Genomic DNA, 19,585 nt, shown 5'->3' with positions numbered 1-19,585 from the left:
TCTAATTGCTTTGGAACAGGAAAGTTGCTCTCTACTTCTTTTCTGCCTAGAGGCAGCATCCTGTATAGTGGTGTGCCAGTGGAAGAAGTCTGTCAGCCAAGTGGTCTTCTGAGAAATGAGGTTACATTGTATATGACAGAAAACATCATATCAAAGCTGTAATATCCTCACGGCCCTTCCCTTAATGGTCACTTAGTCTAGCAGTATATACTTTTTCTAGTCCTTGAATCAACAAAATAGTTTTAGATATTTTTAGGAAGGTATCAGTGTCTTTCAAGACAGTAACAGCTGCTATAATATTTCTTTACCTGACGTTGATAATGATTATAGATTACTAATTGCTGTATTGAAAATATTGTAAGCTGGAGTGGACTCATAAGAAAAGCATTTTGTTTTATAATGATCTCAAAATGTGTCATACTGAGTATATCTTATAATCTGTACATTTATCTAGATAAATTGCTTGTTGAGATTTACTGGTTTGGCTCATTCTCTGGTTTGCCTGGGAGGATGGAGTATGTCCCTTTCTTTCACCCAGCTCCCTGAGCTTCATTTTTGGCTTACTTTATCCTAGTCACACTTATCTAAAGAGAAAAATGGTTTCTCAATTTTCGTTGTTCCAAATCTCTGCCTCATGGAAGCAGAATACTCACTTTAGTTACTTAAATGTTCAAATAAAATCAGAGCCATGTTGACCATCGATAGCAGAAAGCAAAGAAACATAACTGACAGAAGATGGGGTCGTGCAGTGAAAGGAACAGGAACCTAAAATTTTGAGAGCAGGTGCACATCTCTCCAGATTCAAGTCCATAAAGGTGAATGTATTCAATAAAATTTGAAGCAATTTTCATCAGTGTCACCTCCTTATTCATTGGAGACCAAGTAATGTGACCCACCCCATGTGACTTTTGTGGTGCTGGATTCTTTTCTAAACTTTACTAACCTGCACCATCAGTGTCAGCTTCAACTTGGACAGAATAGCTGTTCCTAATTCTGAATGTACTTTTCAAAATCCGAACTGTTGGTGAAAATAATTTCTCTGTCTTATTCAACTCTTTTAAAGGGTTAGGAGTGAGGAGGTGTCAGCCCCATTCCTTGTCCTGGTGCTAACTAGCCCATGGTGATGTTGGGTACTTAGCCCCTTGGGACCTCGGTTTTCTCTTTGTCAAATAAAAAAGGTTGGCTACATAATTAAGATTCCTTCCATCTCTAAAATTCTCCACTCCACATCTTTTTTAAAAAATTATTTTAATTCTCATTAATTATATAATACTTCTTAACAATGATCAACTGTCCCCTCATCTTGAAAATACTAGAACTGAATCTAGAAATGTAAGTCTGTGATGGGATCTGACAAAAACACGTGGCTTCCTAACTCCCATGTGTTGCCTTTAGGACTGATGTGCTCAAGTGCGGCAGTCATGGAGTGGCACACGTGGGTCTTACTTCAAGAAAGAACTTGTACTTAGCTGACCACCTCCAGCAGCAGCACCTCAGGAACCACCTTGTGTTGGATCTGAGGCCCGTCTTCCCAGGTAATCCTCAGACCCTGTGTGAGAGTACTGGGGCCACCCCTCTCTGCCCAATGTGGGAGCTCAGCTCTCCAACCGGCTGTCTTCGCTCTGGAGCTCCCGCCCAACTCCTCGCATTCCCTGAGACTCTTTCAGTTTTACAGCGCTCTGAGGCGTTCTCCACCCATTTCTTCCTTCTTCTTTCTTTCGTTTCACGAGTGCTGGATCTCTGTGATGTCTGAAAGTGTGTCCTGCTCACCTCTGCTTCCTCCTCTCTTGTCTTTCGCAGGCACTGCCACCCTCCGACCCCCAGGCCCAGTGGGCCTCTCGTACTTCCAGCTCCATCTCAGCATCTGCCTCCCGGAGGACCTGACCTGACACATTAGGGAATCCATGTCAGGCCAGAAGTAAAAAAGGATATATTGAAAAGATACATTTTCAGATCTATTTGAAAAGGGCCGTTTTGGTTATGTTTCTTTTTTCCTTTCTATTTTCTCTCTTGGAATTGAATGCTTTTAAAATTTTTTAGGATCTTAGAGACCTTAATATCAACCTCTTGATTTTTGATGGATGAAGAATGAGAGAGATATGAAGTGACTTGTCCAAGGTCATACTTGGACTAATTAGTAACCTGATATCTTAGACTCTGTGTTTTAGTGAAGAGGTGGTCAGGACAGAAGACTCCCTAACCCCTCAGACCAGGCCTTTACACTCGCAGTTCATTGTAACTCAGAATGTTCAAATGCACATCCCCAACTAGATCAGTAAGGGGTAGGTTTGGTCCTTCTTGGCGGCATCTTTTATAGTCAGAGATGAGAGCCTCACATAGAGGAGAGGATATTTGAGCCATGGGGCTCTTTTTTTTAAGCTGCTTTCAGCCTGGACCTGACTTAAGTCTTAGAGGTCAAACTCCCCCTTCCTGCACTGGAGTGACTAGAAAGAAACATCAGCATTCGAAGTGAGTTTTAGAGAAGTGCCGTACCTTCTGCTGTTGGTGTGCTGTGGGAATTTGTGCATAGCAATTAGGAACATAAATTTCTGTAGCAAGAGCAATATGAATGCAGTTGAGGGCAAGTGGGTACAGAGCAATGGCAGACAGCAAAGCTTAGGGTTCTCTGCAAAGAGCACATCAGCACAGAGACCCAAAAGCAAACAGACCAGCCCGGGGATGGTAGAAACAGATGAGGCAGATGAAGTGAGGGCCAGGGGCAGCAGACTTTAACTGCTTCTACCTTAGGAAGGGCCAGGTTCATGGGCATGTGACTAGAGCAATAACACAGGGCTTGATGTTTAGGGTTTGATGCAATGTGGTCATCCTGAAATTATTAATAATTTTGTCTTTAAATTTGTATTTTGTCATCAAAATTGTCCCATTGTAATGATGGAGTATGCGCTGGGGTCTTGGAGCTTCTACTCACAGGTGGTCCTGCCTCCTGTCACCTCCCTACCTCACCTGGTCGGGTGCCCAGCAGCCCACTCCCCTGCCTCCACCCTTTGACTTCTCTTGCCCTCAGTCCCCAGTGGGGGCCCAGGCATGAGTGTGGAGAGGGCATTTCTGAGGGTCTGCACCTGACCAGCAGGTAGTCTCATTCCCAAGGGAGCAGGACATCAAAAGCGAGTAAAAATCACATGACAGGTTGAGAGATTGCAGAAGAACAGAAAAGCCTTTTTTCCCTACCTTTGAATAAGGAGTCCACTTTTTCATTTGCGCTGAACCCTGCAAATTACGTACCCAGCCCTCGCCTCAGGCCTTCATAAACATCTTTCTTTGCAAGGGTGACAAATTAACAAGAGCATGACCCTTTCAGTATTGCTTCGTGTACTGTATAATATATAAAATATATAATGTATAATTACAGGTATAATATATAATGTAGTGACAGTTATGGTATCACTATGGTTCTAAATCTTATTTCTAAGTTTTGTAGGTTCTAGAACTTGATTTTATCTTTCTCTGTAGGTATTAGCTTCTGGAAGACTGATTTATGCCTACTAAACTGCAAGAGCCTCACGAAGAATTAATTTATTTTGAATTGATAAGTGGTTGGAAACACTGACATGGGAGGATCACCACATTTTCTTCTCAGAAGTGATGTCTGTTTGGGAAATCAGATGATTTTAAGAAAACTCAGACCAAAAGTATTTACATGATCTTTAGAAACAGTGTTAATAGATTGGCATGCACCCTTCTTTACTACAGGGACACACCTGTTGAGAGGGCCAGAGGCTCGCACCTGCCAATCAGGGCGCCCTGTTCAGTGGAGTGTGCTAGAGACACAAACACACGGTATTTACTTCTCAACTCTTGCTGACCCAGATTTTACCCTCCTGAAGAAGGCATTGGGTTTGGCGACCTTCAACATCCAAACGTATAGCTTATCTTCTATCAGTTATATTTAGTTGATACCTTCCCAATGGGATTTTAGTCTGTACCCTCTTATGTACAGTTGCAACACATTTGTAAATAATCTTTTAGGATGGCTACCTCTCTAAATGGTTGACCAAATATGTTGGTTATGGTCAGCTTTGCTTTCAAAAGTTTACATTTTGTTTACATTCTCCTCAAATTCTATGTAATTTTGACTCATTTGTTACGATGGAATTTAAAAAATACATGCTACGTTCAGCAGATCTTAAAGGAGAAATGATTTTTACTGTAAACCTTGGTTTAAAATTTTTGATGTTTAAGAGAATGGTTCATTAATTCCAGCCATTCTCTAATCTACCATCATGAGTCAGAATCCAACTTTCTCTTTGAGTGAAATCTTTAAGAATTACATTTAGCAAATGTTTCTGGTGTCAATACATTTGTTTTGTTTCTAAAATGAGATGATTGGCTGGAACAAATTGTGCAAATGTTCTCAGAAGTAAGAGCTCAATATCAACTCCACCAAAAGGAAAATTACCATTTTTGGAAGCTATTTCTCAGTCTCCAAGTGGATGTCGCTTAACAAGTCTGCTGTGCAGGTCCTGTGGAGTGTGTTTTGGGAATAACTCATCTTGAATGCCATTAAGGTGTAGTCCTCCTCATATTTAAATTCTTGTCAGTGCTCAGGTGGTACTCAAAGATATTGAGAATTGCTAAAGTAGGCTCTTTTAAAGTTTTTCAGTTAATGTAGGATTCGGAACTCTGAGGATTTACTTGTGTTCTTGTTCAGACAGATGGGAGGAACTAAAACTGCTTTTTGAGAGAGGTCTTCATCCTGCTCAACTCAGCTGCTCTGCAGCTGGGCAGGAATACAGATAAATTGTTCAATATTGATATAGAATATAAATCTCCTTAACTACACAGCTAGTAGCTAAGTCATAAGGAAATTAGTTCATTATAAAAACAAAATGTCTTAATTTGAGGCATTTATAAAAACCTTTATTTTCAAATATATGTTACGTTAACTATTCTTTAGGAGGCCAGCTGAGATAATCATTTCTTCTAAAATTTGTAATACCCCCTCTGCTTTAAGCCAAATCAGTAGAAAGCTACACAATCCAGCTCTCCAAAATATTCTCATTTCAGTGATTGATTCATTTATTCATTCAACTAGTATCTATTGATCTCCTACTAGGAGCTCTTTTAGACACGGGGCATAAACATAGCAAAGACTCTGGACTCACAGACCACCATACAGTGATGCAGATACCTAGTATCAGATGATAAGAACTATAAAAAAAAGGAGATATTAGGTTTTTAATACTATATTTATTAATATTAACCTGAATGCCAACATGAGTTTTCTGGATCAGAGAAGATTTCTTGTTATTTATTTATAGCAGGTAATAACGTGCCAGTTCCCTTGTGCTACAATGTCCTCTTTCTGGGGCAATGCGGTGAAAGCCAGATGTCACTCTACACTCTAGACATTTCATCCAAAAAATGCATCTGCACATTTACCTAGGAGTGAGAGGCAGCTGTCTTCCCTCCTCTTTTGATGGAGTTTCCTTGGAGAAGTAATGAGAAAGATCCTGGGTCTTCACCACTTGGAATGTCTCCCTGGTCCTGGATTGCATCTCCCCTTGAAATGTACAGATACCTCTGGAAAGGTAAAGCTCTCTGGAGTTCTCATTTCTTATTCAGTCGTAAGTCTCTCTCTAAGGATTGCGTTTCAGCCCAGATTCCAAGTTCAGTAAGGTTTTCTCAGGAAGTCCTAACTACACAGAAGCAAAAATATTTTCTTTACGGCCCAAGATTATGGGATAGAGGGCTTGGTGAGGTCCTTTAGATTCAATTATCAGCTGTGACCTCTCTGAGGAAGTGATCTAAACTGAGATTGAAAAGGCAAGAAGGAGACAGTTGTGTGAAAACCCATGGAAATGGAACATCTAGCACGAAGATCTTAAGGTGAGAATAAGCTTGGAATGTTTCAGTAACCGAGAGAAAGCCAATGTGGCTGGCGCATACTGAAGAGAATGGAAGGAGAAAGATCCAGAGCAGCGGGGAGTAGCTAGATGGTACGGGCTTTACAGAGCATGTAAAGGATTTATTCTAAACGTAATGGGAAGCTAGGGAAGGGTTTTTAAGCAAGGAGAACTCAGGGAGAACCATGAGGAAGCTATTAAAATAGTCTAGGTGAAAAAAAAAGAGGAATTCTGGACTATGGTGTTAGTAGTAGATCTGAGAGAGGTGGGTATTATAGTAATTCAATCATTTCTTCATTATTCCCATGTTCAACAAATGTACTGTGTGCTCACTATGTGTTGTGTAGACATGTGCAAGGTTCTAGACACATCATTGATTGAGACATTGGCATGACTTCTGTCTTCTTGAAATTTATGATGTCATGAGGGACAGAAAGTACTGTGTTTGGGATCATAGGAGATGCCATAGAAACAAGAAGGAACACCTGAACCAGAGCAAGAAGGGTCACATAACGGAATTCTAAGAGTTAAGGTCATACTCAGCTATATGTCACAGAAACTCAGTCAGGTCCTTTATTTTATTTTATTTATCTTATTTTTCATGTAATGTAGAGTCTGGAGGCAGACAGTAGTCCACGGTTGTTATGGTTACATGACGACATCAAGGTCCCAACCCCCCCCAGCTGTCAGCATTGTCATCCTTAGTTCAAGGCTGTTCTCTTCATATTGACCAAAAAAGCCATTGCCCTTCTAGACATCACTTTTCAATTCTAGGAAGGAAGGAAAGGAAAAGGGCAAGAGATATATTGAGTAGGTTTGCCTGGTTTGTCAGGAAGACCGTAACACCCTGAAAAGCCCAACCTTAACTGCTGCTTACACCTCTTGGCCTAGAACTGGGTCACATGCCTGTCTTCAGATTCATGGGAGTGTGGAAAGCCAAGTATTTTAAAGTGGAAACATTACCCACTGAATTAATTTGTGTCCTATTAGAACGGGAGATGAAGAAAAGAGATATTAGGAGGGCAATTAACAATGTCTGGCACAGGGGTGATTGCTGTAGAAAGTGAGGACTAAGTCTTGAGAAAAAGAAAAATTCCCAGAAGATGATTGAGACACTTAAAGAAAAGAAAAAATTCCTATCACTTAACCTTTTCTTCTCAAGTTTTTTTTCCCTGAGAGCAGTGGTAAGAAATAGTATAAAAAGAATGGCTGTTTTCTTCATTTTCTATTAAGTTGCTGTTGAAGATATGCTCCTATTTTACTCAGCGTTCCTTTACGGACTCTTAAACTAAATCCCTCTTTCCCTGTTTGACTCTTGTACTTTACATTTTTCATAGTAGCTTTATTGTATCTATTCTTCTTATAATATCCCTTAAATCAGTTTAGAAGTGGGTGGAAACCACCTACTTCAGCCATGACTGAAAAAAATAAACAAATGTAATAATACAGTGAGCTTGAGGAAAAAATGTATTTGATCCTCAAGAGATTTTCTAAATATCTAGCACAATGTACCTTGGGGACAGTCCTCAATAAACAGAATACACGGCTATTGACAAAAACACACTCACACATATTGCTGGCCAGAACATTGCCCTTGGTAATATAAAAGTTATACAAAATAAAATTAATTTGAAAACATGTTAACATATCAAAGATATTAATTTTATCCTTTAATTTCAGTTCTATGGAGTATTTGTTTCCTGACTCTTCTGAATCTTTTTAACTTGCATTTCTTAAAAATGGAGGAAGTCACAACCTCCTTGAAAAGAAGGAAAATCCCTTAGGTGGAATATCAGTGAGTAACCCTTGCCTATGGAATTTCCATGTCTTACTGAAGTAGGGATTACAAACTAACTCTACCAAAGTTGTTAATTCCAGCAATGCCACTTCTTGATTTCAAGGTGAGAGCTCAACTGTGGCCCACGTCAAATAAACCTTCACAGATAATCTTGCGTGCTTGTGTGGTTCAAATGTGGCTATTCAGCAGTCCCATGCCTCAGAGGGCACAGGGGATGCTGGACAGTGCTCAGTACAAAAAATCACCACCAAGATGGCACCAGACAAGGTTTACACAAGATGGCACTAGGCAAGGTTTATACAAGCCTAACACTATCTATTGGACTTTGCACAAATTATTCTTGGGAACTCATTATATCTGTATAGAACTCATTTTCCAGATGACTGATTATATTCATTAAAGCAATAGTTTTACTGTTTTCTCTCCTGTTTAATTTCATGTTTGATAATTTGGAGAGTGCCCCATTCAGGGTGAGTTATGTTTCCTCTTTCATCTTGATTGTATATTGATCTGATTGAACATGAGTGTGTGGAGCCATTGCTGCAGTTTGGCTTTTGGTATTTATAGACTGGACATTTATAGGTGCACTCCCATCCTGAGGACATTTTACTTTTTATAGTCAGACAATGAGTAAATATTTTCTTAGAGTAGAGTTAAGAATCAGTATTGGGCAAATACATGCATTTCTTTACTTTTGGCTTTCTGTTACTACACAGATTGCTATTAAAATTACAATAATTTAATTTAGACCTGAAATCAGGTTTAAACATTCCTCACATTCCTCATTTCAACCTGAAATCACGGAAGAGCTGTTTTCAAAAAACGAAGAAAAGCTCAAAAATGTGTATGTGCTTTTAATGCAACAGATTGCTAGCTATTCCAATATTTCATACACACACACACACACACACACACAAATTATTACATCACTCACTCAATCTCTAAAGCCTGTTAGTCTCCTGCTGGTACAAATGAAGTGACCTTTCAGCAACCTAACACTGGACTTCAGAAATGGTGAAATCAGGAAGCCACTTAGAGTTTAATCCCCTCTCTATTCAGAATTCTTTTGGAGAAACACGAGACTTGCTGTTTGGCACCTACCAGTGCATAGGAAACCTGTTGAGTGGAAATTGGCCCAGGGCTGTAAGTCCTGAATGGATTCCTTGTTCATGAAAGGCTGCTACACATGCCTGTGTTCAGAAAGAGGGTGGGGGATGGAAAGGGTGGTCCGATAAGAATACCAATAGATTTCTGTCATATTTCAAGATGCAATAACGGTCACCTTCCAAAATATTTATTGAGCAAAAGGAAAGAATTATTTGACCTATTAATTGTTTATATAAAGGTTAACAAATGTTTTAGAAAATGCTTTTAAAGGACACCAGATTCTAAGAAAGAATTGTGTCTGTTTGAGAAATACTTTTCCCATGTCCTTGATATACCCATCTGTGTTCATTGTTGGGGAGAAATACATTGGGTTTCAAATAACACAAAGTGGTTGTAAAAGTTTGTTTTAGATAGACAGAGTACTTAACTCTGGGTTGAAAAGATGGGAGCTAGAGGCAAATTGGATTCCATTTCTCCAAAGCTGAGAGTATATAAAAGAAAGCCTTCACTCAGTAGAATTAGCAGATGGTCTAAATTCCCTTGGGGTACATGGGCTCAATTCAATACTCATTTGGGATTATTTATTCAAAGGGTTTTGACTCTTCTGAGAATTTAATAAGCTAGGTAAGAAAAAACTGTGTTGTTCAACTTGAGCATTCTAATTTGGCTAGTATGATTCAAAATAGCTATTAAGGTAGCTCTTACACTTGGGAAAAACAGTAACAACACTCACATTGGCTCTGGCTGATGTAGACCATTTCCTTAGAAAGTCACGTAACTCTTACACTGATCTGACTTCAAAAGACAAGACTTGACGAAGCAAGTATGATTCTATTCTCTGTATTTTACATAAACCTGGGCAGACAGTGAGTATGTGGGAGATCAGATTCAAGCCTTCAAAAGATCGTTCAGCCAAGAATAACGAGTTGGCTCAATAAGATAAAGTTTGTTGTGAATAAGTATAAATTTTCATTTTTGGTGCAGACAAAAGAATAAAAAGAAAATAAGTAAACAGATAAGTAAAAAATAAATAAAAAAGATAAAAAGAAAAAATCTGTAAAGTTATAAGATAGGAGAAATGGAGTTTAGTAGCAATATGTGTAAAACTAGCTGTCTGTATTAGTCAAGTCTTCCAAAGAAACGGAACAAATGAGATACATCTCTCTCTCTTCATATATATATAGATAGATATACATATAGATATAGGTATAGATAGACTCTCATTGTTATATTTAATGTTGGTTATATGGAGAGGGGAGTTAGAAGGTGGAAAGAATTTCTTTAAATCACAATGGAGAAACACTGATTAACGGCTTCATTCATGAAGAAGGTGTAGGGAGTGAATATTTTTCCATATGTGTTGCAGTTTCATCCCTAACTGATATGTTTCTGTAGGTCAAAGCCATAGGTTTAAAAGACTAAAGCATATTAATTTTGTTCTTCATCTCTTATCCTCTGTTTTGTTAGGATAATGGCACTGAATATCTTCCTGAGTGTGTCAAAAAGCAACTATGATGTTATGACCAATCTACTTTGAAATGATTATAATAGAACTAATATCAACATGGCACATTTGGACTTCCCATTTTCCTCTTCAAGATGTGGTGACTTTTTATGTGATAAAAATATATACGTGAAACTGAGATGTTGGGTCCCGTAGACATTCAGTCTAATGAATGTACTAACGGGCATAGGAATTTCCTCTGTGACTCAGGAAAATGCCTCTACTGGGTAATTGAGCAGTACTGTCTAAAAAGAACAAGATTTTGGCAGGAAGCTATCTCATTTTTTACTAGAAGAAAATATCATTGACTTTTCAGAAGTCTAGACAAGGTGGCAAACTGGTAGCTCAAAGGTTTAATTCAGTCCAAATATGTGCAAAAGATTTAAAAACATGAAACAACATATAAAATTCGAGTGGTTGCAAATAAGAACCTTAGTCTGCTCTTTTCTTGAGAAATTGGAATTTCGGGCAACATTGGCCACAGTTTGAACTACTTACTCGATACGCACATATGCCCATTCACCAGATGGCTCACATCACTTATTTACATTACCTTCCAGCCCTCGAAGGCCTTAAAGTTTGTTCAACCAAGGAGTTTGGGAGAAACTGCCACCGTCCTAAAATGTGTATTGAAACTATTGTGTTAGCCTATGTTTTAGGCTTAGAAATGTCTTAGACCCTTGGTTTTAAAAAGAATGGGCCCACCTTATTATGGCAATAGAGATATTATGAGAACAATTTTTCCTGCCATTATCCAATTTGTGGCTTTCAACAAAGATTTGCTGGAAATACAAACCACAGTTTCAGTGCTTTTATTGGCAAATCGCACTGTATCGGTGAACTGATACAGTAATTGCACTTTTATAGCCGTCAGTGCTCCAATTTACAATTATTTTACATTTAATGCTTTTGATCAGGCATTTCCAGAAATGAGTGTGCTTAAGTAATCCAAGAAACAAGGAAATGCCTTATAAATCTAGGGGTGATTTAAAAGCTTTCTTAAAGTTATTCAATATCAGATACCTAGTAAAGCTAGTTCCTGAAATTGATCATCTGTAAATAAATAACTACTAAGAAGTTATTGTACTGTAAATACTGTAATCACCATGAATTCTTCATTGAAAACATCTAGAATATATCAGTTAATGTTTACATAAGAGGAATCTCTAAAAGTACCTGAAAAAACAAACAGAGGCTTAGTATCATGTGATATATGAGCCACAATATTATCAGTATTTCCACTGATGGTCTTAAAATAATGAATTCAACATTCCTTTAATAACATTTTCCCTTTTTGTGGTACAAAAATATCTTCAATACAATAAAACGACGATAAAGCTAGCCTTATAGCTGCTTGCTAACTTATCAACTAACAATTTATGCTGATCAAAAAGTAAGGCTAATTTATTTGGCTTTTAGACTCTTGAGATTAGAAATATTTGGTTAAATTACTTGTCGAGCTGGGAAATCGATTGCACTTATGTATACAGCTTGTTTGGGTCCTCTTTCGAGTGTGGCTGAATCTGCTTTTGTAATTTGTCTACAATGCTGTGTGGCCTGAAATCCCATTAGGACGTAGAGCCAATTTATTTATGTATAAGAATACATGGGCTACAAGTGATTTTGTGAGGATCTGAAAAACCTACAGCTCTCCTACAGTTCAGCTCTGCAGTATGAAAGCCCTCAGGCTGCGTCCAGGAAATGCCCACATGCCACCTGAAAATGAAAACTAAAGTAGCTTGGTAGGGAGGCATCTAGGATACTAAAAACTATTTTCTGGCTGCTGGATTGATTCTTTGAAGCAAAACAAAAAATAAAGGTATGTATATTTATGAGTTCCTTTATAGTATTGAGTTCAGGGCCATTTTAAAACAAAAAAAGAACAGAAAGTGAGGCTAAATGTTTGGATGGTACAAATTTCATCAAGCATAGAGGTTTAGACATACAAAGCTTTTATATTTATTTTATAATACAATTCTTTAGTGTGAAGCTAAAATTTTGCTTTAAAAGAAAATTATGCTAAAACTGGTCTTACCTACTTTTTCCTTTAACTTTGAGAAAAACATATTTCCCCACTTTCAAATTGTAATAAAGAGTTATGTACATCTTCTGTAATCTCTTACTGTGTTTTGTCATTCATTTACTCAAAATACATTATTGACTGCTTCTTCTATGCTGGATGTTCTTCTGGGTACTAGGGAGCATTATGCAGCAAGGAGACCCCGCAGGGGGATTAGACTCAGGTGTGTGTCAGCAGGGGGAAGACCCATAAAATAAGTTATGTAGTATGTTAGAAAACGACAAGTGCTATGAAACTGGATGGGATGGAATCATCTGGGAAGTAAGTGTACACAGCAAAGATAGGGCAAGGACAGCCCTGGGTGCAGTTGCATCACTGAGAAATAACTGTGAGACTACAGTGGAAATCAACCTTCATCCCTTATCCGTTACACCAACTGCCACTGAATGCCAATTTCATCACTCTAGGTTTGACTCTAATAATGGAAACACGAAATCTCACCTTCATGTCCCGTATTGAAATGATACTTATATTGAATGATAGAAGTAACTCTCCTATAAGCAAGATTCTGAAGTACTGACTTATTAACTATGCTTTGCTATAGCTTTATGTGACAAGGAGGGATTTTTACTTTCAATTTTTTGCTGGAGCAATCCAATCATTGAGGGTTTAGTTATCTGATTTTTAAAGGAAGTTGGGAATGAACCATCTAGTCTAAGGAAATGGTTACTAGTCAGGGCTCCTGCCTTGTCTAAATTCAGCTTTCCTTAAGAACTAAAGGGCGTTGGTCTCCTGTCTTCTGATTGTGAAACATTCAATCGTTTTCTGGACAGGATAGCTGCTCAGATTTCCACTTCTGGTGCTATCAGCTACTGATGAATATTTTATATGGCTAAAATGATTCCCTGATACAAGCATATGCTGCATCTATGGTTAATCAAATATTCAGCCATGTCACACAAACTGTAAGGCAAGAAATCCCCTTAAGAAAGGGCTCAGAGTTTTCAGATAACTGGCAAAATTTTCCCTTGAAAGTTTGTGGAACGTATGACATAGCTGTTCACTACATTTTGGAAGCAAAATAGTAACGAATAATGTCAGCTACTTTATCTCAACTATTTTATCTTTTCCTTGCTGAAAGCCTCTAATGGAATTACTGTCTTTTTAGCTAACCAACTTGTAGGGTATGTGGGTAGTGGTATTCAATATTTATGAAATGATCTTTTTCTCATAGGATGGAGGCTACTGATTTTTTCTATAAATGACAGAATTTATTAATTGCTGCTTGAACCTGTTGCATTTTCATTTTAGCTTTTAAAATAGTAGAGAACACAGCAGATATGCACTCCAAGTAAAGCCTGAAACATTGCTTGGAAACACCAAGCTCGAAAGCCTCATTATAGAGTAAAACAGCCTGTGCAGAGTGAGGAAAAGCTGCAGTTCCTGTCAACATAATTAGGAAGACCTAAAAGAGGTTTCCTGGAATCATTTTTATGTTTTTAATAAGAGTTCTTAACCACAAAAATACAAGGAAATTTATATTAATGATATTCAAAAAATCGGTAGATTCATGTATCTCATATTTACTCATGAGTAGAATGGTATTATAAGTTTGCTTATTTATGGGGCTGACACTCCCCTGGAAAACATGAGCCTGGTTTTGTTTGGGGTGGAAAACATGGAACTCTCTTCAACACTAAACAGGAGATGGAAGGTTCGTGACTTGCCTCTGGCTGTTATTTTTCTGGTAGTTACATTAGCTTTAAATTCACTTACCATTCAGGGGAAGCATTTGGTTCAGGGGAGTGACTAGAAATCTTAAAAGGCTGAATTCATGGGTTTTAATCTCAGTTCACAGTGGCCAAAGGCAACATGCCTCTGTCACAGAAGTAATTGAGAAAGTAAATGTTGTTAAAGTATCCTGAGCCAGTTGAATAAAATGAAATTTTAGAAAAGTATATGCCAGTGGTATTACTGTGAAAGCAATGTGCTTTTTCAGGATAGCCATACTCGTTACACAGTCGACGTAGCAATAGAAATCAACACAACGGGCTTCAATCTTCTACATGGTCGTCCCTAAGCACAGTAGTGCATAAAGCTTTACTATGGTCAAAGTATCTCAAAAAGCTTTCCTTGTGGCACCTGGATCCCAGCTTCCCACTTTTCTTCTCAGTGGGAAATCATAAGAGCTGTTGAGGTGGAATGCTTAGATGACGTCCAAACTGGGCCCAAGTTCCAAAGGCTGGTGGAGTGAGAGTTGTTTGGAGGCCTCTAAACAAAAGCAGAGATTATGAAGCAGGTTCAGCATCGAGCTCACTCATCACAATTGGGTCCTGTTGGGTTTTTGCATTGACGGCCCCTTAATCATCATTATCCCACTCAAACCAGTTTTCACGATGATATTCCATATCCCGTTTTCATCGCTACATGAAATGCAGTGTTGAAAGGACCAGGCATCTTTCACGAAGCACAACAGGACATTGATAACCACGCAGATTCACTCCGCATCCAATCTCAGGCCTTATTTCCTACTTTATGATTTTTCTCTAGACCAGCAGGCTTTCCCTCATCGGGTTGGTGATGGCTCACTTCACACATACCACTCAAGACTTCTGTGCAGTATAAAATAGAAGATCAAAAGCAAGTTGGAAAAAGGAGTAAGGGAATGAAACAAAAATTGAAAGAGACGTAGCTGGAAAGAAACAAAGGTCTGTAAAGATGAGCTCAAGTTTCATGTCGGTGATGATTAGTCTTGCAAACCTTCTGAGACCTGTGGAGCGTTTGCTTGTCTAAAATCCAGGTTTCTTTTTTTTTTATTTTAAAGACTTCTCATAATGAGCAACTCTTCTCTCATTTGAAGGGTTGAATCTTTTCTGAAACAGTTTGGTAAGGCCAGGCATTTGAACACTCAGTCACATGCAGCAGAACCAGGCACATGGAGGACAGCTGACTCCACAGGACCAGGGACTTGGGTAAGTGCCCAGCACTGAAGCCACCTAAAGTGACTGCAAATGCTGCCTTTTTAGTAAGCACAGAAAACTCATTTTAATTTAATCATGTTTTTTGATACAAGGCAACCTCCAGGAAAATTCTTCTGGTGGTGTGGTCCCAGTGATGGCTTAGGGTTGGGCTAGGAAGTATCTTAAATATAGCAAAAGGAAGCGAAAAACGTCTTCCCATATTTGGGTGCAGAAAAGTAAAAACAAAATTTTATTTTGTGAACTGCAATCCCATCCCTAATATTTTGATCAGATTTGGAGAAGGGACTGACCCTTTCTGTAGCTTCTTCAATTTTGAGGTTAGAGCTTGAGGTCAAAAGTTGCTTAGGATTTGCCACACCATTGTATTTCAGACTTAAGTCCCATCCACGGTCCACTGCCAGTGGGCTGTGGCCCACAGAAGTTCCATTAATGGAAGCAAACAGACGATTTGTATTTGAGATTTCTTACCAGGGTTCTATCACACTAGAGAAACTGGCTGAATATGGGTGGCATCGTCTCTAATTACAAAGATGATAACGATAGTTGAAAATAATTATGGTTTGTTTTTCTTTTAAACGAAAATTATTTTAACGATTAGCCTAGTATTGTTAGAATTGACATGGAATCTCACATAACCTGGGAGAAGTCCTCCATGATTTAGAGGAAACATTGTGGTTTCCATTTCTTGGGTGATCGCTTAGCCTCCCTCTATCCTAAGATTGCCCTTGGTAAAAGCAGCTGTTGTTGATGTTGAGAAAGAAACCTCACTTCTTAGCTTCCTGTATGTGAGACAATAATCTTTTTGGTTCTTAGGAATGTGACATTATTTGTTTTGCCACTCTGAATTGGCTGCTTATAATTGATTTTTGGGGCCAAAGAAAAACATCTTTAAACTGTCAGTTTAAATAAATTTGATAGCAAAAGCAAAGGGATTGAATTCAGTTAAAAACTTAGTATTTCTTTTAATACATAATAGATAATATCTCTTTATTATTTCATTTTTCAGTCACTAGCTTTATCTTTTGAGACATATATCAGAACTATTATTTGAACCATTGCTTCTAGTTATACATTTTTTAATGTCCCTAAGTGATTTTTTATTTTTCTTTACTGACTATTATAATACTTAGCTGGATATAAAAATCTGGAAATATGGCGTATGTACTTTCACTTTTAGAGACTTTCAGAAACGTCCTCAAAATAAAATATAGTCATCTTTATTGTTAACAACTGCATAATATAATAACAAGATCATGTTAGGTATGGCAGCAAATTCTACATTTCTTTCAGACATTTAAAGCTTTTTTCCCTCCCTTTAAAGAAGGTCTATGATAATGATGCAGAGATACTAATCATATTTTTCTGCTAGGAGATCGTATTTTAAAGGTATGTTTTGAACCATGAGCAGATGCTCAGACTATAATCTATTTACTTATGGCATCAAACAGTAAATTACTGAAGATTTACGTTTTTGTAGCTTTTTCAATAGCCTGGATAACATTAAGTTCATTAGTAGAGAATAATAATCTTTTGTATCATTAGCCATGTTTGCTTGCAAGGAATTCAATTTTTTGGTTAATGTACCAAATTTGCTCTTTTTTCCCCCTATATTTAAGCTGGAATTTAAACTGGGTCAAGACTATAAATTAAGCTTGATGTGGTCTGCTGTGCTTTGTCTTCGTTACAAAATGGTGTAGCTGGAAGCCAGGCACAATGGCTTTACTAAGACATGATACAGTCAACCTTAGGCTAAGTTTTACAGGTTCAGAGTCTTTGCCGATCATCAGATTTCTACTCCCCTGCCCAACGCCAGGTCTCCCCATTTGCATACCCATCGTATCCGCTCTAGACTTCCAATAGTTCCCAAAGGTAAGTTATTTTACACCTCCATGCCTTTGCTCACTTTGCTGCCTCAGTCTGGAAAACTCCTCTCCACAGGACCATCTCTCCGTTCAGTATTTCAAGAATCAGCTCACACAAAGCTCTTCTTTCAAAGTGTTCCCCTAGCAAGACAATTCTTCTTGCTTGTAAAATTGACCACCTCCCCTTCTGTGTTCCCACCAGGGTCTGTGCACCATTCCATAATAGCACTCTTAAAATGAGCTGCATTTATATCTAGGTTTATCAAAGTCAACACCACTGACCTTTTAGACTGGATAATTCTCTGATGTAGGATGTTTTAACAGAACCGTAAGACGTTTGACAGCATCCTTGGCTTCTGCCCACTACACGCCAGGAGTCCTCCGCCTCAAGTCATGACACCCAAAAATATTTCCAGACACTGCCAAATGTCTCCTGGGGAGCGAAATTGCCCCCATCACTTAGATGTATACCTTTCTTCTCCCATAATAAACCTGTAAGCTTCACGAGGGAAAGAATGTTACATTCACCTTTGTATTTAGTATCTAGCAGAGTGCCGGGTCCTCTGCAGATTCTCAGGAAATGTTGCTCAGTGAATGGTTATCTTGTTACAAAAGGGATAGTACCATACTATCAAAATGTAGAAGATCAAGTGTATCAGCAACTAGTCCTGATCAAGATAATGCTTTAATTTTAATTTTTTTTTTTTTTTGGAAGAAGATTGGCCCTGAGCTAACATCTGTGCCCATCTTCCTCTTTATCTGTGGGTTGCCTGCCACTCCCGGGATCTGAACTGCCAAACCCTGGACCTCCGAACCGGAGTGTGCGAACTTAACTGCTGCACCACCAGGCCAGCCCCACAAGATAATGCTTTAGTTTTTAAAGATTACATCACTAGTGAAATTAAAATTTTCAACTTTAATGAAATATCAGTTAAGTTAAAATCCTCAAATCAATTCATCCATCACTAGAAGTAATTTATATTGATTTTTATATGGTTTTAATACAAAAGAAAATCAGATTTGGGGTCTAGAAGTTGATTTGAAATTACATCTATATATGTAAAACTCTTGGATTAAAAATTGATTGAATTTAGTCAGTTAATTGATTCAGCTTTTTAAAAAAATGTTCGTACTTTTATGTTCTCTAGATAGTTTTAATTGCTTCACTTTTTAAAAAAATGGTCAGCTAGCACTTTTTATGACCTGTAAATAATTTTTTTTTAATTTTTAAAGACTTTTAAACTAAAAAGCATCCAACTTAAATAATACAATTGCTTGCTAAGTCTCCTTTTCACTCCATTAGCATTGTGGGCACGTATTTCTACGATAGAATTGATAAAGCAAAGAATTTTAGAAACCTGAAATATACTACTTCAATTTTAACTGCTTATTCAAAATAAATTTCTGAATAGAATTTCTGTACCAGAATTCAAATACATGAGCACAAATACACATAATACACAAACGCACATAAGTTTTAAAATGTATAGATTCTATGGATAATGATCTAAAAGTCTCTAAAAGATTAGTATTTTTTAATTATGCAATTATTTTAACTAATTATATCTAAATTATGATAAATTACATTTGAATTAGAGAGACAAGCTGGCTGTGAATTCTTGCCGATTCCATATTACATCTTATCTAAAGAAAAAACGGTTTAATTTGAAAGTACGATTCATGTAATGTGCAGATTACGTTCAGTGGTTTAATGATGGTGTGTTCAGCTGAGGGTGTAGTTATGTGAACTGTGGCTATTTATTAGATAAGAATATTTGAGCAAATATCATACTTCAAATTCTAACACAGGACAATAAGTAGTCTTCATCCTCTCTTACTCTATCTAATGATGCACTTTCATATTAAATGACTATGATGTTAGTAAAAGTTTCAAGTTAATCTCTTTTTATAGAGAATCTTAACTTTGCAAACAAAGCAAGTCATTGACGTTTTCATTTGGCCTCAATTAGGAATACCTTTTGGCCTCAAACTAAGAATATCTTTCGTATTTAGCATTTGGATTTTTCACGTATATAGCAATAGAAATAACAAAACTGTCATATTAATCTAACTTTAATTTTGCTGTTCTTGAGAGGCTTAGCAGCATTCTTTTTTTCAAATTTTGGCTCAAAGGTATTTTCTAAATGTTTTTGTCACTTTAAAAATCCATAAAGATCCATGCATATAATTTGGCTTTTTGTATTTCTTGATGTGGTGGTATATCTTATTTTGAGTTCTAGAAAATTAATACTTTAAACCAGAGGTCAGTGAACTGAGGCTTGCAGGCTGAATTCCACTCATCACCTGTTTTTGTATGGACCATGAGCAAAATCAGCTTTCACGTTTTTTAAATGGTTGGAAAAAGTCAAAAGAAGAACAACATTTCATGAAAAGTGAAAGTTATATGCAATGCACATTTCAGTGTCTATAAATGTTATTGGAACACAAC

General features: G+C 37.5%; 1 protein-coding gene across 2 annotated transcripts in view; it reads left to right on the top strand.

Moving 5' to 3' along the window:
* Positions 1-19,585, top strand: part of ZPLD1 (zona pellucida like domain containing 1) — a 219,663-nt gene that overhangs the window by 145,132 nt on the left and 54,946 nt on the right. For both annotated transcript variants that reach the window (XM_023623836.2, XM_070242899.1), the window contains one exon: positions 1,396-1,535. In XM_023623836.2, the coding sequence (XP_023479604.2) occupies positions 1,396-1,535 (140 nt within the window). The remainder of the gene's footprint in view (positions 1-1,395; positions 1,536-19,585) is intronic.

The sequence above is a fragment of the Equus caballus genome, chromosome 19 (assembly GCF_041296265.1).
Source record: "Equus caballus isolate H_3958 breed thoroughbred chromosome 19, TB-T2T, whole genome shotgun sequence".
In the NCBI taxonomy this organism is placed as follows: Eukaryota; Metazoa; Chordata; class Mammalia; order Perissodactyla; family Equidae; genus Equus; species Equus caballus.
This window is presented reverse-complemented; position numbering and strand designations above follow the sequence as displayed.